This window comes from Rhodamnia argentea, chromosome 10 (assembly GCF_020921035.1).
Source record: "Rhodamnia argentea isolate NSW1041297 chromosome 10, ASM2092103v1, whole genome shotgun sequence".
Classification (NCBI taxonomy): domain Eukaryota; kingdom Viridiplantae; phylum Streptophyta; class Magnoliopsida; order Myrtales; family Myrtaceae; genus Rhodamnia; species Rhodamnia argentea.
Genome location: NC_063159.1, coordinates 9,542,972 through 9,560,041, shown reverse-complemented (window position 1 = coordinate 9,560,041; position 17,070 = coordinate 9,542,972). Strand labels below are relative to the sequence as shown.

The 17,070-nt window shown below is 39.6% G+C and overlaps 3 protein-coding genes across 5 annotated transcripts; 1 reads left to right on the top strand and 2 right to left on the bottom strand.

Moving 5' to 3' along the window:
- Positions 1-676: 676 nt before the first annotated feature.
- On the bottom strand, positions 677-4,085 carry LOC115739091 (protein FAR1-RELATED SEQUENCE 1). The gene is made up of 3 exons (XM_030671981.2): positions 3,985-4,085; positions 2,826-3,385; positions 677-1,028 (listed from the first exon to the last, which is right to left on the bottom strand). The coding sequence occupies exons 2-3, from the start codon at positions 3,378-3,380 to the stop codon at positions 840-842; spliced, it is 744 nt and encodes a 247-aa protein (XP_030527841.1). The 5' UTR covers positions 3,381-3,385; positions 3,985-4,085; the 3' UTR covers positions 677-839.
- A 1,806-nt stretch (positions 4,086-5,891) lies between these two features.
- Positions 5,892-10,934, top strand: LOC115739085 (uncharacterized CRM domain-containing protein At3g25440, chloroplastic). 2 transcript variants are annotated; one of them, XM_048271254.1, is made up of 5 exons: positions 5,892-6,055; positions 6,900-7,227; positions 8,499-8,900; positions 10,248-10,685; positions 10,735-10,934. In XM_048271254.1, the coding sequence occupies exons 1-5, from the start codon at positions 5,976-5,978 to the stop codon at positions 10,747-10,749; spliced, it is 1,263 nt and encodes a 420-aa protein (XP_048127211.1). In that variant the 5' UTR covers positions 5,892-5,975; the 3' UTR covers positions 10,750-10,934. The 2 variants fall into 2 exon arrangements, with proteins under 2 accessions (XP_048127211.1, XP_030527824.1); XM_030671964.2 differs by having other exon boundaries at positions 10,248-10,934.
- Positions 10,935-11,186: 252 nt separating this feature from the next.
- Positions 11,187-14,841, bottom strand: LOC115739086 (elongator complex protein 4). Of its 2 annotated transcripts, none has more exons than XM_030671966.2 (9): positions 14,685-14,841; positions 14,319-14,477; positions 13,993-14,219; positions 13,836-13,911; positions 13,174-13,327; positions 12,866-12,947; positions 12,552-12,711; positions 12,232-12,323; positions 11,187-11,650 (listed from the first exon to the last, which is right to left on the bottom strand). In XM_030671966.2, exons 2-9 carry the CDS (start codon positions 14,449-14,451, stop codon positions 11,483-11,485), a joined length of 1,092 nt encoding a protein of 363 aa, XP_030527826.1. In that variant the 5' UTR covers positions 14,452-14,477; positions 14,685-14,841; the 3' UTR covers positions 11,187-11,482. The 2 variants fall into 2 exon arrangements, with proteins under 2 accessions (XP_030527826.1, XP_048127212.1); XM_048271255.1 differs by having other exon boundaries at positions 12,866-12,944; positions 13,171-13,327; positions 14,654-14,835.
- Positions 14,842-17,070: the final 2,229 nt, after the last annotated feature.

Here is a 17,070-nt window from a genome sequence, read left to right as displayed (position 1 = left end):
TCTTATCGATGAATTATACGTCTTTGTAATTTACACTTTTGTAAAATAACATTTGCCATATTTGATAAAATGAGGCTTTAATAACCATGTAAATAAAAGACGACGAAAAATCATTTTGAATATGCCATGTTATTCCAAAATTATCGCTTGCCAATTATGATGAGTAATATTTAATTCATAGAGCCAATTAAGCTAGGGAAAATCTATTAGAAATTATGTTGTATCCTCTGATCGTCAAATAGCTATTCATTCTATTCATGTCTTCTTCCATTTGTGAACCAAAAAGACCATAACAAAAGCAACAATCACTTCCTTTGTTCCAGCCTTTGCTTCTTCCTCTTTTCTTCATTTGATAGAGTAAGATGTCTGGCTTTCGATATCACAACCCTTCTATGTCCAAAAGCAATAGTACCAACTAAAGTATGTATCCATTCCGGTTGCGTTTGAACTGAAGTGAACTTGGCGCAACCTCAAATTCAAGAGGAATTCGTTCGATCAGATTGTATAGATGCTGGAAATTTTATGCACTCATTACCCATGAAACAACAAAAGAACCAAAATCCTGTTACTTAGGAATAGCTGAACCGGAATAGAACAATCAATTGGATACATGAATGAATGCTATGGACCATGACCAACTATAAAATGAGGTTGTTTGTTTGTTGGTTTGGGGCGCGGGGGGAATTGGTTACTGCGATCTATTTGAAACTGGACATATCGACAAGGATTTCATCACATCATCTTTTACCACGCAGTCCGTCATTTTACAATTCGAACTGGGAAATGGAAGAGATCAAAAAAGGGGGAGAAAGAAAAGGAAGAGATGCGGCAATCTATCTCTAACTTTGCTGCTCTCTGCTTTCGATTTCCTTCACGCTGTCTACTATGTGCTGGATCTTTCTTGCCAGACTCTCATTGTGATTCTCAATGTGCTCAAAGATTAGTTCGAGATGCCTTTTGTACGTCGCGGCTCGCTTTTTCTCTATTGCCAACTGCTGCGACAACTCCCGAATTTTGTCATGTTCGTTCTGTGGAAGAACAATGAAGTATGTACATTGTATAAGACAAGAGCTTTAACATATAGTATAAAGGAGTAGATAATCGCTAGCATTAACGTCTCAGGTACACAAAAGATCGGCCATAATTTTTCAAGGAAAAAGTAAACTCATACACATTATAATCCAAAAACAGAGAAATGAGACAGTAGCACAAATGACAACAGCATCTCAACTATTATGATCATATTATGACACCAATACCTTCAAAAGAAAAGTCTTAGAAATGACCAGTTTTACCAGAACAATTCCATGACACAAATACTTTGGCAAAAGCATTGTTTTCTAGCCTATGGCAGACCATGAGAATTTTCTCAACCTCTAAGTCATAGACTCATACATAGCACGAGATTCCAATCCGAACTCACATTGGCTCACCCTATGTAATCCTAAAGCCACAAAATTTTGTTATTCTTAGCCAATGCCCGCCTTCCTCCCGTGTAAAGCTCCCAGTCAAGGGGTTAAACAGGTTCAACAAACTTCCCAATAGCTTCGCAAGAATGAGAAGTCTGAGATGGACAAATTATAATATTAAATGCAGCAAAAATTATTGGCCCGTGTTTTATCAGAAATGTGGGACTTCTCTGAATCACGATACAAGTGATTAATTTGTCTGGTTATGCCTTAATTCTGTAAATGATTTATCATCAGATGGCATGTAGGGACTTACCCATCATCACAGCTACAATTCCTATTAGCAATAGAATGATGTTCCGACTGTTAAACTAGAGTTAAAAGGACACAATACATGTCCAGAAATGGAAATTCCAGAGCTTCCGTTAGTATTTGGGACAATCACAAAGTTTACAGCATTATTTTCGTCATCAAATAATTAGAACTGTTATGTAGAATCAATATTAGCAAAGTCAGCTCTAAGTGGCTGGCTTTCCTAGAGAGAGGAGATACAAAGCAAAGTAGTTTGAACACTAAAAAGAAGACAAAATGTCAACAAACTTTCAGGGAAAAGTCAGACGAGCGAATGATACATGGGCTCATTTTTTTACAACAAGAATGGTTACACTGTCAAGATTGATACCACTGTGTCTTGTTGATAGATATTTTCTTTTCGGATAGACTAATTTATCAGTATTGGCTAGAGATATACTCTCTTTTTGGGCAAAAGATATGTCGAGGACATATTGTTGGACGACTGCAAAGACTTGCGACATGTCGAGTTGACTAAAGCCAGGAACTATAGATCCTAGCTGACAGAAGTAGGCTATCAGAATATCGTTCTGTGTAGCTATAAAACTGAAAGTAGCAACAAATACGCCACAAGGCACTTTCAAAAGGATAAAAACCATCAGTAGAAAGAAAGTGCTAACCCATCAGAATAATAATGAAACAGGTATGCAGCTGACTCTGATTAGTCAGTAAAGGGCGTGTAAATAAATGCCAGAAAAATTCATCAAACAGTTAGCACGTTTCTAAACTTCAACTGTGAGGACTCTGATTGGAGAGGATTTTGTTCTCCAAACCTAGAAAGCTAGGGTACAAAAGCCCAGCTGCTATGCTAACCAACGACCTCAGAGATACCCATAAATGCTGACTAATAACCAGATTGGCGCCTCCATGTTCCAGACAATCCTCACATGTGTGTGTGTGTGTGGAATACATAAGAAAAGGAGCAATCACTATGCAATTTTGAGAGGACCATAAAATAAGCGGATAACTATTAACTAGCTTTCTCATGTCTCTTTTTCTAAGGTCCGTGGCATTAGCTTCGAGCAAAAATTTATGACTTAAAATATTAAAGAAGCAAGAACTTACAGGATATTGATCATAAATACAGTCCCTCCGGCCTTTGCCAGGTGACAAGTTATGAGTATGTTCCTTCACAAACTTTGTGACGACCCATTTGCCTGTATGTATTTTCCGCACCAGCATCATGGCCCTACAACCGACTCTCGTCTCAGCCCTTTGCCTGACAATCTTCTCGCGTTTATCTGGCATCCTGTAACCCTCTTTGTTGCAAACGAAAGCCCGACCAATAGCCGATCCATCACGCCTCGACCGAGAGAGTTTGCTCACCCGAATTATAAATCCTACCCGGGTAGCATATGCATTATAAAACCCATGTGCGGCCGCTTCAGAGTCGAATTCCTGACCCACACAGGGCTCATCTACTGAGGTCATCGATACTGGCGGCATGGCGTCCAGAATGTCGTCCCTCTCTAACAGATCGTCATTCATTTTTACCTCCACAACCTGCTCATACTCCCCTTCAACAGCACTTACACCCACTTCATTCTCATCAACTGCCCGACTACTACTCTCAGCACCAACTGAACTCACCATCCCATCTCTACGGAAATCGCCCACCATATCCACTGCCAAAACATCGAAACAATCTTGTAATCCAACAATTCACACAAATTACATAAGACACAAAAGTTGCATTGACAAACGCCGCAAAGAATTCCATCATTCACTCACTTCTCGACATTCACACCCTTCTTGACAGGCACAGATACCTGAACAAGGCTGAAACGACATTGCGCACACACAAGACAAAGAACTTGACCATACCCGCATCGCCATGATCCCCTTAATCGACTTAACTTTGAAAGAGAAAAGGGGGTATAGAACAACCCTTCCCCAGTGAGATTTATTTGAACTAACCCCCCATTCAAAAGGATAGGAAAACCTAAATTCAAGAAATTTCATGGATTTAGGCTTCTTGTTCATGTCACACTTCATGAAGCAACACAACTTTGGTCTCTGAGGACTGGTAACTCCAAGCCCATGCCCCAAGAACCACAACAGAGCTCCCATAACAACAAAGCCAACCAGAAAAATAGAACCTTTAGAAGCTTTTCGAATTAAACGGGCAATCAATTGCCACAAAGAATCTATTTTCGCAATCAGCTCAACACAGATATCCAAGATGAAATCCAAATTACTACTCGAACTCACTGGGTATATATACCGATCTTCAAATTCCTGGTTGAACGATCGTTGAGGTGGGGGGCATGGCCACCGTCCGTATCAACGCGCCAGCGAGCAAGCGAAAGAGGGAGGAGGAGGAGGGTTCACGTAGCAAATATGGGGACTCATCTACACACACGTGGCGGGCATCCATTGGTCAGTGTTTGAGAGAAGAAGTCAACCGGTTTGGTCAGGCTGATGACGTTTCGACGCGTGTGAACTGTTGTGGGACTAGCTCACTCCAGATTTGAACCTCTCGGGTTCTGTTCGGTTCGGACCCGACCCGACCGGACCCTGATGGGGAACAGAGTGAGCAAAATTTTTCAACTTCCTTTAGCTTAAAGGTTTTAATTAAAACTTTAATATCATAATTACATGTAGGAAAGGACACCTCATTGTATCTTAATCTCTACATAAAAAATGATGTAATTAAAAAATATATTTATAACTGAAACGAAAATTATAAAAGAGTAACATTGAACTAAATTTTGTTGATGGAGTATTTCATGTTTACTTTATGAAGTTTCATCATTTCTCAAGTAATCAAAAGTTAATCATCGCATAGTATTTCAATAAAAAAAAAAGCTTAATTTTATGTTTTACGAAAAGGACATGAGTTCTTACTTGTGTATTTATAAATGATCATGTTGAGAAATCGATAATTCTTATCTAATCCTAGCCCCTTGAATTTTTGGGTGTTAAAGCTCGAAAATTAGACTAACCCCGCTCTCATGTGTTGCCTAGCTTGGTGCCCGGCCGAATCCACCCAAATTGGATTTCAAGCTTCTCCGCCCCAAGTGGCCTTAGATGGGTCAATTGGTTGATAACAAACCCGTTAAACAGGTGAGTCAAATTAAAAATGATCAGACCCAAATTGATCCACTACTCATTTTCACTCATTTTCATGCAATACAAATATAGTAACACATATCGGACCAACTTATATAAAACTGGATTCATATTGCTAAAACATTTTCATATTTAACACAATCACCTCATCCCAAATTAAAGTAGCGTGAGCTCGAACGAGAGCGAGAGAGAGTCATCGGACGTAGATTGTGTCTAAGTAAGCTATGAATCCATTTAACATCATGTTTTGATCTTTTATGATATTACGCCAATGTACTAAATATAACTAACTCTTATAGCAACTTAACCCATCAAATATGAGTTAAGAAATACATCTATGACCCATCTTGACAAGCCCGTTTGTTAGGTCTAAATACAATACTTGGATATTGAGAACTTCGAAATAATCGGTATCCAAATGAATGGAGACCGCGGGATTATGACTTGTAGCGCACGGTCTTAGCTTGCGTTTTTGGGTCCGTGCCGACCAAATGCTTCTTGTTGTCGATGTCTTGTGAAATTTCTCCTAGCGAAATTTGGAATTAAAAATATATTATCTCTAATCCGAAGAGATATATGCGAGCATAATGATCTCCAATAATTCAGAATAAATTTAAATTAATAGGAATATGCTCTTATTTTTCTTCGTGAGAAAACGATATAAATAATTTACGAATTTTGATCTTTAAATTTTTAACTCGTTAAACGTGACCTCTAAATTTTTGGTACGTGCTTAAGCTCGTGTATGGGGTGTATGAAAATGTTCAATATTGTCCATGAACTTACATTAATAAAAGGATTTTGATATTTTTATATAATCCAAAGACTTATTTGAACATTTACCAAAATTTTAAAAATTGTATTGAACAAATTAGAAGTTTAGAGACGCCATTGCATATTGAGTTAAAGTTCGTAGATTACATTAAGTAAATCAAAAGTTTATGAATCGCATTACACGTTGAATCAAAATTCACGGACCATCTATTTCATCACTTCCCTTTTTTCTTTTTTCCCTTTTTCCTTTTGCCGAAATACGGTCGGACGTGCAACCGGAACTAACATTAATCGACGCAAATAATCGAACATTTGGAGAGCTAGTGTTATTAGCGCCTCTTCTCTCTCTCTGAAAAGTGAAATGGCGTGATGGCGAGCGCGTGGTTGCGCAATTTGCTCAGAGCTTCTTCTCTTCTCAGATCATCTCCTGCTTCAGCCTGCTCCTTCAGGTACTCTCTCTCTCTCTCTGTGATATGGCGATGAATCGAAGGAAGTGGGTGGCTCCTCGAGGTACCTTAGAGGAGCTAAGCTTTCTCTTCTTTTATGTAGCGAGTGAAAAGTATCAGTTTTCTCACACTACTTGAGCTAATAGAATGCCCATGTGTTAATACTGCTTCGGGCGATGGTTCATTTGTGAGTTTGATTGATGCGTGAACCCACTGCCTCAAACTTAGAGGTATCAAATCTGTGCCTAACGATTGTACAAGTCTCTCATTCGCCTCCCCAGTTTGGTGGAGTAAAGGCGAATGCATTACCAACATTGGTTTTTCAGCTTGATTTAGTGTGGTTCAAGTGAAAACAACGCAACTTCATGGAAGTCTGGTATTTGAGTGGCTTGATTGGCAGTGTTTGGATGTGTAGGTGTAGTGGGTTTGAGCTCTTTGATGATTTTGGGAGGAAATTGGTTGATGAATGCATAGAATGATTTGTAGCAGTTGGGTTGCTCGACTTTCGAAACGTTAATGATGGGCAGTTGAGTTTGCAGTGTGCATTCAGCTTTGTGTTTCAGTGGGTTCCAAAATGCTTGTTTGTTGCATTCAGGAAAATAGAGAGAAGAAAAGACTGATTCTGTTAGTTTTAATTAATTGATTCTCTGACTTTTCTTAGATTTGTGGTGCTCTTCTGTGAACTATGGTCTCATACAGACCGATGTTGATGGTTAGGTGGACCTGAACTTAAGGAACTACTAGTACAGTTGAAGTTCCAAGTATTTTCTTTTGTTTAGACTTGAATATCAATGACCTTTTTTCTTTTTGGATTTTCTCGTTGTTGACAATTGGATCACTTTGTTAGGCCAATTCTACTATCAGGAAGCTCAATTCTCTCTTCATCTAAGCACTTGCTTCCAGGAAACCCGGCAAATACTTTATGGTCGTTTAGAAACTTTAGCTACGGATCTGTGAACTTTGTTTTAGCTGAAGGGAAGCCCAAGTTTGAGACACATGAGGTTGATCCTCCAAAGAAGGAGAAGTGGAAAAATAAGAAGAGGTTCCAGCTACAGAAGAAGAGAGAGAAAGAGAAGCGAAAGGCAGCCAACAAGAAGGATCCAAGGCGTCTTGGGAAGAAGAGGAAGCAAAAATTTGCAAATGCAGAGGAAAGGATCAAGTACAAGCTTGATAAGGTGAGCTGTCACGATTTGGTTCTATTTCTGGCTTTTATATTTGTTGTGGCTATATTTTGTGGGCATGCACTCCAAAGTTGGCTGGTTCATGCTGTTAGACAATCAGTTGGAAGTACCTTGTCAATTGAAACTGCTTATACTGATTTGGACTCGTGATTAATCTACATTAACATGGTGCATGAGAATGAAAGCAACTCCTTTTCTTGTTTTGCTATAAATAATTTCCTCACTTCTTCAATTGTGGATAATAGAAGCAAAATCTACGATCCATTTTGCATTTACCTATAAGCCCCTTGCTTCTGCAATTGTGCAGTATAATTTTGTCTTGAAACCTGTTGGGAAGTCTTCTTCCGTATATCTTTTTGTTGTCGCCTTAATGCTTTGTTTGGGGGAGAAAGGAGGGGGAGAAAATCAGAGGTGGGTGTAGAAAATTTGAAAAAAATTGATTTTTTTGCGAGAAGGGATTGAAAGGAACATGTAATTTCTTCTCCATTTGTTGTCGCCTTAATGCTTTGTTTTGGGGAGAAAGGAGGGGGAGAAAATCAGAGGTGGGTGAAGAAAATTTGAGAAAAATTGATTTTTTTCCTAGAAGGGATTGAAAGGAACACTTAATATCTTCTCCTCCCACCCCCGTCATTTTCCTTCCCACTCTTATCTCCCAGATGAAGTGGAAAATTCCACTTAAGCTCCTGCATATTGGGATTTACCTGACTATCTTTCCCATAATTTTCTGGTGGTACCATGGGCACATTTTCACCTGCTTTCAGTTGACATTGCTCTATCTGAAAGGATAGCATATCTCTCTTTTTGGAAGATTACAAAAATTATGAAACCAGTTATAATGTTGAATATGAAGGGTTTCTTTTTTTTTTTTACTGACCATTATGATGGGTTTGCCAAGCACAAGTTTTCCCCAATGATCCTTCTGACCTTCGTAGGTTTTTTGTGAAAAGCATTTTTTAGTACACCTTTGGCTTCCTCATTAAGTGAATCTGTGCGCTTCTTACAACCTCTAATACTTTGTTTAGCATGATGGCTTGGCAATTATTGCGCTTAGATTTGAGTCATACTGCACATGGTGTCTCCTCATTGATGCTTTGTTTTGTCAACTCTTCTGAAGAGCGATTCTTCATGGCAATGCAAATGTTTCAGCCATGAATACTGCATCTGACCCAACTCTGGAAGTTGTTAAAGTATTTTTTAATCCATGTTTTAAGCTAATTGGAATTCATAATCTCGAAGTTGATAGTTTTTCTCTCTTTGAATTGCAGGCTAGAATTAAGGAAACATTGCTGATTGAGAAGCTCAAGCGGTATGAAGTTCCTAAAGTCCAGGGTCCTGTCGTTGAACCAGACAATCTAACTGGTGAGGAACGGTTTTTTCTCAAAAAGATGGGCCAAAAAAAGTCTAATTACGTGCCTCTTGGCAGAAGAGGAGTATTTGGAGGTGTCATCCTTAATATGCACATGCACTGGAAGAAACACGAAACTGTTAAGGTCATTTGCAAGCCCTGCAAGCCAGGCCAAGTTCATGACTATGCCCAGGAAATTGCCAGATTGAGTGGTGGGATTCCCATTCAGATTGTCGGAGATGACACCATAATATTTTATAGGGGAAGGAACTACGTGCAGCCAGAAATTATGTCACCTATAGATACATTATCCAAGAAACGGGTATGTCTCCTGACTTTGATATTTCTCTTTATTTAGTATGTATATTTTCATTGTATTGAGCATTGTCAACTCAACCACTAAGATTCTCTTGATGCGATTTAGATAAGGAGATTGTACTGCCTGTATATTTTACATTTCCTTTGGACTTATACAGGTAATTGACGTGTGTGTGCTAAACTCGTATATTGTCCCTTGTCGTTTTTATAGTGGTCCTCTTGATGCCATTATCTGTTTTCATCACTATTTACTCATTTAGCAGTTCCAGGTATTCCTTCATTTTTACCAACGTTACGTAGGATTCATTTGGAAGTCGATATGAGTTTTATAATGACTGTTGTCCCACATCATTTTGGAGGAAAATAGTCTAAAAGGCTTAACCTCAACTCCTTCTTAATTGTCGATCCCTATGAGCTGGAAAGCTCACCTGCAGTTTAGTGGTGTTACAATATTGAAAATGATGAAATATATTATCGTACATGATGTAATCCTTCTGTTGCAAGCAAAAGCGTGTGATATGCTGGCACAAAGTAGCTGTTGGAATAATAATTGTCTGATACAAAGGAAAAGCGAGACCAATGGTTGAGAGAAACTAAAACGTGATGGACATTAGGTTTTTAAACATTGGGAGAGGTCACAAATTGATCACGCTACAGTTACAGTGAAGTTTCCGGTATATACTAGGGAAGTAGCAGACAGAATGATATCAGTTTCGGAATGATTTTTAGTGATTTGGCACTCTTTTTTTTCGGCTATATGCTAACCATGGAATCCGGAAAGTAGTGTGGCTCTAGCGGCTAACCATACCAAAAAACCCATCTAAAGCTCATTATGAAGCTACCTAGAGGACTCTATAGTGTAAAAGTCCGTATTAGGAACTCTATTAAGTTTTCTGAGCTTGATTTAGATGTTTGTTTGATATATTCTGCGCAATACTTGGTAGCCTTATCACTTCCATTACCAATTATGTATCTAGCAGGCGTTTTGACCGGAAAAAAAAAAGAGTCAAGCAGGCGTACTTGCAAGCATTCTCGCTTATATAGAAGTCAGGATGCTTGTTTGGTCTAGGAGAGTACCTTCGAGCACGTTTTGTATGTTTTACTTATTTCTGGAATATCATCAGTTGTTCCATCTTGTGGCTTACCATGAAGTCGTTTTCACTCCATTAAGAAAAAGCAGAAGAGTCGTTGCAACCTAGTATTCATTCTTATCTTATAAAACTATAACGAAGTACATGATTTTGAGCCCATCCTAAGAGAAGTGCTAACTTTGTCTTACGTTTAAATAATTATTGCCTGGTGATATTGATTCTATACTCTGGTGGTAACCGAGCCTTTGTCCTCTTTGCAGGCTCTTGAAAAATCTAAGTATGAGCAGTCGCTTGAGTCTGTGAGACGCTTCATTGCTATTGCAGAGAAGGAACTGGAGCTTTACTACAGGCACACAGCACTCTATGGAGACCCAAACAGCAGGAATCCCATAGCAATCTTGGACAGTCCGGTAAACGGTACAATCGGATCCAAGGAAGTTGATAGCTCGAAGAGAGAAAGGCAATGCGTGACAGACGACAGCATTTCAAGAGACTACTCGCCGTTGGATAGTGATTTTTCAGATCTATCTGAAACTGAATCTGAGGATGGTTCCAAAGATGACATGTCCATTAGTGAGTCAGATGCTGGATATGGCCACATTCATGATATCGGTGACGAAAGAGAAGAAAATTTTTTGGGGATGGGAGGCCACTCTACCCATGACTCAGCACGGTCTTCTTCGTCTGCAAATGGTTCGAAGTTTGGCGATAATGACAAGCCGACAGGAAATACAGCGTGCATGAAATTATGATACTAGTTGATGTCTGATGCAGAAATCAAATGTCGTTGCTATCTGGTTTGTTTGAGAGTTTTAAGCCTAGTGGGGCTAGTAGAAGAACATTACCTACCTGCGTAGCCAAAGCAACAGACCAATTACCAGATCCACCCTTTATGATCGGCATAACCATAAAAAATATCAATAAAAAAGCGTGAGCCGTTATTAAAACATTATAAAGCTGATGATTCCCAGCAAAAATTTGATCACCAGATCGTGCAGTTTGCCGGTTTTCTTTGGTCAATCAAGGTTCGGTCGCCCTTCTAACAAGAAAAAGGTGAAAAATACGAAAATTTCTCTGCCATGGAAAGATTTGATAGCATTACAACTTGCAAATGCACTCTTCGGGTTGAATGAATTACAGAGACCACAATCTACAGAGTAAAATGTACATTTTTTCTCGCTCTATCATCAAGATGCATATGACGTAAAGCACTCGTTGAGAAATAAGTTATAGCTAGAATGTTTGAGGGCACAATAAAGATTCTGTTCATTTTTTTCGAATAGCATAATCCACTGATAAACACTGAGTCTCGAAATATCCATCCTGGGTGTTTTGGTGAGAGGAGTTCATCCATCTTCGGATGCCATAAAATAATAGTATGTGAGATGTAAATAGAATTAACTCTAGCCACGTAAAATGGACGTCTTTGCTTCCAAGACACAAAAATTCCGCCAATCTCTCGACATTATGTGGCTTCTCTAAGAGCTAATACAGGCTAAAAGTCAAGGGACCTGCCCTTAGAAGAACCAGAGCAGCTCCCGGAAGTAGCATAGGACGTGCCACTTGAACCATCAACTGGAGCTTGATTCAGACATTCAAGCACCAAAAACTTGCGCTTTTGCAATTTCATGGAAAATGTCGCCGCCTCAAGAATGACAGGAACCTGAATAATTAATATGCACGTTACATGCTTATAAAAAGGGAGAGAAGGAAATAAATGTGGCAACACGAATGGATTAACTAGGTCCTGGGAGCTTATAATCATGGTAAGTACTCTCAACATCATTAGAAAGCATAAAAAGAACGAAAAACAGCTAAAGAAAGAGAGTAGCATAGCCATAGTTGGCTAAACTAATTTTCCAGGTGTTATTCATCAAACAATATACATTTTTTGTGTACTCAGTATAACTTTATCAAAGAATGTAACTATAGAACATGAATATCAATGCATCACAGGTATTCCAGAGTGACAATGCACAGAAATCAACGGAAGGAGAAGATATACAATCCCCCAAATCCTGACGAAGTATGAAGAAAAGAGATGTACCTGTAAATTCTAAATAGCAAAAGGTTAGTAGTCAAAATTTTGACATGTACTACTCCTTTACAAAATCATCATCTAGGTTTGTTCAATGCATGCTTAACCCCAACCAATATATCGTCGTGTCCTTAAGTGCATACAATATAATTGAATACATATCTCGCAAAGTAACAATATACACGACAGGAGAAGTTGTTTGATACCTGTGTATTAATACGTGCTACTTTGTGTACACTGAGAAGTCCAATCATGTCTTGGTAGCCTGTGAGAAGTTTTGCCAAGTCTTTGTCCTCATCTGGAAAAGCATTTGTCAAAATAAGCATTCAGTGACAAAACATTGTTTCTTCAACTTGCTTATAAGTCTGATTTTAATTCCTCATATTATCAACAAAATCAATTTTACCTTCGAAGTAAATTAAACCAAATTTGGAAAGAAGTGGGAGAGTACGAGTACCTTATCTAATCCCCATCTTTAATTAGATTAAAACTAGCAGGAGAGGAGAGGCAAGAACATAAGATAAACCTGGGATTGCTCTGACTGACAGCAATGTGTCTGCCATATGCTGCAATCTTTTAGAGAAAGAAAGGGAAAGTAGGGACGGCGGGAAGGAAAGAATTACAACTGCATTCGAAGACCTAATCATGCTTCTCAGTGATCTTATGAATGAAAGAACACGCCACTCCTGGAAGAGAAACATTGATAAGCATAGCATTAGACAGTTTTGGAGAAAACAGGGCAAAGGCAGGACAGCTTCATAAAACAATGTAAACAAATAGACCAAAGTTGTCCTGGAATCTATGAAGGCCGTCCTGAACAACTTCTGAATTCTGACTAACCTGCTCAAAATATGTACATTGTGGGGCACAAAAAGATTGAATTGCAATGCGGCCAGCACCGGAAATGTTGCCATCAGTTCTGTAGGAAAAAATTCAATAACCATGAGAATTCCAAGCTTTGGTAGAAGAACACGCACAAACATGATGATTTAAAAAGGTAAAACTGCTTCAAACAGTTCGATTCCAGTTTTGAGACACAGAATGCTAGAAATAGACTAACTCAAATGAACCAACTTTAAGGATGAAACATAGATCGACTGTGGCCTGAAAAACAAACGCATATATAAGAGTACTTGGAAACGTACTTCAAAAACTGTTTTAGAAATGATGCACAACGATCATGGAGAGCAGCAAGATCTGGAGAATCTTGAGTGCTTATACACTCTATGCGTTGTCCACTGAGAAACTGCCTTTGTACGGGCTTCCGCAAATCAAACTCATTGCAGTACTCGAACTTGTTATCTGCATGGCTACAGCATAATGAACTCTCAACAATCTATCTCCGGCTGATTAAGTTATTCTTTCTTCAACATAATCAAACAGCACCATTATTTAACTTCTATGTCCGATAAAAAAGATACAATTTTTGTAAAATTCTAAATCTAGGGACTCATGTAATTAGTCACCTATTGGCTAGGGGCCGTGCCACAAAAAGGAGCATCTTGCAATTGAATAGCTAATGACATCATGTTTCATTAGGTTCCACGTGGTAGATTGCAAAGAAAGGCTGATTACTATACAGCCAAAACTATAATCTTCTACTTCTTCAACTTAGCGAGGACTATGGTAAGGAATTGATATCCATCACTTGATTTTCATAAAGAAATCGAAATTATGTGAAGAAGCCACAGTACCAGGAGATCAAATCAAGAATCGAGAAATGGTTCATTTCAAAGTAAGTGGTGAATCACAATCTTAGTCTAGCCCTGACCAATAATAAGATATGAACAGCCAAAAAGTATGATTTTACCTCTTTGGCTATTTGAATTCTGCTGATTTTCTCCAAAATACTTTTTGTACTGCCAAGCGATCCGCAAGCCTTTCTCCTGAAAAATTTAGATGAAGTAGCTCAGTGAACAACCTCATTTCGAGCCATGTCAGTTATCAAATGGCAAGAAAGGGGGCACCTGTTCTGAATCACGGTCGAGCGACTTATCATCTTTAGACGACACAGGACTAGGCAAAGTACCCAGAAACCCTCTTGGGTCTTTGGCAGGACTTGCGTACAAAAGTGGTTGATTGTGAACAAGTCCTTGAGACATAAAATTCCTCAACAAAAGCATATGATGAGGTGCCTCTGGGTCTTCCATGACAACAACCAAACTTCCAAGAGGAAAGCCACCCCCTAATATTTCTGAGAGTTTTGACCACAAGCGAAAATTAGACATTATGAGGACACACCACAACACTGTCAGTGCAATACCGAAAAAATGACATAGAAGAGAGAACTCACTGTCAAGGTCTGATATCCCGGAAGATAAAAAGAGAGTCCCATTCGGCCCACTCTTCACTCCTGGCACCTGAGACGCAGCTGTAGATGGTATGTTCCTCGAGAAACTGCTTGCCCTCGTCTTGGGTGTAGCCATGGCTGCTTAAAGGTTCTCACTTTAAACTACAACAATGACCAGAATCATTTCATTTGAAAGGAAGAGACTGAAACTCGGGTTGGCAAAGGAATAAAACGAGGCTTCATTCGCAAACCCGAAAAGAAATAGAAAGGAAACAAAAGGAGGGGCGTCACGGCTCAGAAAACATGAGTTACAGACAAACGGGCATTTCTTCAAGCACGTGGTGCGCGCAAGCGGTAAAATTACGTTACCTTGTGGTCGGCTTCCTGAGCTTGGGGCTGCACGCATATCCGCAAGCACGCGACAACGAGCTCGAAATCAAATTTCGCTCTTTCCGAGATGGAACTGAAACCATCTCAATTGATCACGTGTGTAGAGCGAGCGCGAGAGCGACAGAGAGAGAGAGGGGGGGGGGGGCTAGGGCACGAGAGTAGGAGAGAACGAAGAAGGTGGGCTTTGCTTTTGCTGTTGGGCCGACAACGCAGAAGTTGGGCTTTAAAGGTGATGGGCTCTTAAGCGAACTGGGCTACCGAACACATCATTCAAGGCCCATGACGCCATTAGGTTCTTTCTCCTTTATCGGTCGACAAACACTGCGGTGTCCGAGGCTCTTTGATGACAAATCTATCCTTCGTTAGATGTAGCGATTCTTTGCGCGCCAACAATTAGGTGTTAATTGTTCGAGTATGGAGACGGACATAGGCTTATGCTCCTCAGAGCGTGCCCGAACGAAAGTGAAAATGTGTGGTCTCCACCCCTAATGCAGACGGAGTTATTATCGGCAATGAAAGAACGCCGAACTTACTGAGGCCGGCTTACGAGATTTGTTTATTGGATGATGCATTATGCCGTAAGTGACCCTTTAAACAAGCGAGCCATATTCAATATGAGAACATTTGGGTTTGTCTTGTTAGGTCTCGCTCGTCATTAGGGGTTATCAATTCCGGGTGAGTAGGTTTCGGACATGAAATTTAACCCTATTAGAACCATTTACCAGTTTTTGGAACCTGAAAGTTATCATGTTTGCCTTGGAACCGACCCTATTTTTCCAGTCCAATTCTAGGGTCTAGCCGAGAATCCGTTTTTCTTTTGTTCCTTTTTTGGTTTCATTTTTTCAGCAAAATAAATATGAGTAACAAAATAATTCAAAGTAAAGGATGAATGAGGGTGAACGAGCAAATGCGAGTTAAGAGAGAGAGAGAGAGAGAGAGAGAGAGAGAGAGAGTTGTGAAGTGTCTAAGTGACATTGGAAAGAAGCCAAATTCAGTCCGGTTCTCTTAAGGTTCTTCATTTGAAACCGAGAATTAGACCGGTTCCAAAATTTGAAAGAATTGGTCTTTAGAGTAGTGCGGTTCGATTCTCAGGTAGAACCGATCCGGTTGCACAACCCAATTCATCATGCCAATTCAGTTTGATGAAATAAAATCTTTTTCGCGTTCGTCATCGTTCATCCTGTTGTTTACGCACCGTCACTTAAATATGAAGAGAATAAAACAGACAGATAACCTCTTCATAGCTAATTTTATGGGCTTTTAAACCAAGATTACCTCAATAATCTCTAATTAACGTTGCACCCTTTACGTGAACTTAGTTGTCTGGTGGTTCGTGTGACTAATGATGCTGTCATAAAACTGTGCAGCTGCAACAAACACAAGTTAGAGAGAGACGGGTTGGTGTTGTAACTGTACCTCTGCCTTCCCTTCAAAGGCAAGGGAAGTTAGATCTGTCATCGTCACCGCTTGCTTGAAACGTCGTGGTCCGTGGAGCCCTTCATCTGTCCATGCATAGGGGACCAAATGGCCATGGCAGGCCGTCCTCATCACTGCTCTTCACCTTCCACTCGTGCGTCGTCCGTGCGTCATCGTTAGACCCGTTAAACCGACGGGCTAGATCGGATTTGAATCGGATAAAAATGGCCCGATTCAAATAGATCCGTTTAATTCATTTTGATCTATTTTCATGCGATGTAAATTTGGTAACTCGTATCCGATTTGACCCATACCCAACACATACACAACAAGACTCATATTGCTAAACCAATTCACCTTTAGCAAAATATAGGAAAACTCATATCCAAACCGAGATGAGAGTCCGGCGTGAACAAGCGTGAGATTGAGTGAGGGCAAGAGAGATGAAGCAAAAATCGTAGAAATCGATTGGGTCAAAATAAGTTGTAAACATATTTAACATCCATATCATGTTTAAACCCAGTTATAATTCATTTACTACACGTAACTAACCCATATAAAAATTCAACTATTCACATATGGGTCAAGAAATGGGTCTAAAACCTATTTTGACAGGTCTATAATCATCATGACGTTCAAATTTGTTTTTCAAATATGACACGCTTATTAACCATACGACACATTTACTACTCGATGAGACGACACTCATCATCATTCGATTCACATTGGAACGCGTCTCATTAGCATGAACAACATCCAAAGCCAGCTAATACGAGATAGCTCTCGCACAATGAACTCAACTGCACATGTCGCTAGCATTGAGATTAGGCCTCGATTGCATGATATTAAAAGACAATTTAGCCCTCGTTCGACAGCGATTTCGAGTGTAACAAGGTATTAAACTTTTTAATTGCTCTCCGACGAATCAGATGCTGTCTTTCGAGTCTTG

Excerpts from the sequence above, each read along its gene's own strand:
- LOC115739091 (XM_030671981.2), bottom strand. The coding sequence starts at position 3,380 with ATGGTGGGCGATTTCCGTAGAGATGGGATGGTGAGTTCAGTTGGTGCT. Across the intron at positions 1,029-2,825 it reads GTATTTATGATCAATATCCT|AACGAACATGACAAAATTCG; the intron begins GTAAGTTCTTGC and ends GTTCTTCCACAG.
- LOC115739085 (XM_030671964.2), top strand. The coding sequence starts at position 5,976 with ATGGCGAGCGCGTGGTTGCGCAATTTGCTCAGAGCTTCTTCTCTTCTC. Across the intron at positions 6,056-6,899 it reads GCTTCAGCCTGCTCCTTCAG|GCCAATTCTACTATCAGGAA; the intron begins GTACTCTCTCTC and ends TCACTTTGTTAG. Across the intron at positions 7,228-8,498 it reads TCAAGTACAAGCTTGATAAG|GCTAGAATTAAGGAAACATT; the intron begins GTGAGCTGTCAC and ends TTTGAATTGCAG.
- LOC115739086 (XM_030671966.2), bottom strand. The coding sequence starts at position 14,451 with ATGGCTACACCCAAGACGAGGGCAAGCAGTTTCTCGAGGAACATACCA. Across the intron at positions 13,912-13,992 it reads TCGACCGTGATTCAGAACAG|GAGAAAGGCTTGCGGATCGC; the intron begins GTGCCCCCTTTC and ends TAAATTTTTCAG. Across the intron at positions 12,948-13,173 it reads TCATTTCTAAAACAGTTTTT|CAGAACTGATGGCAACATTT; the intron begins GAAGTACGTTTC and ends AATTTTTTCCTA.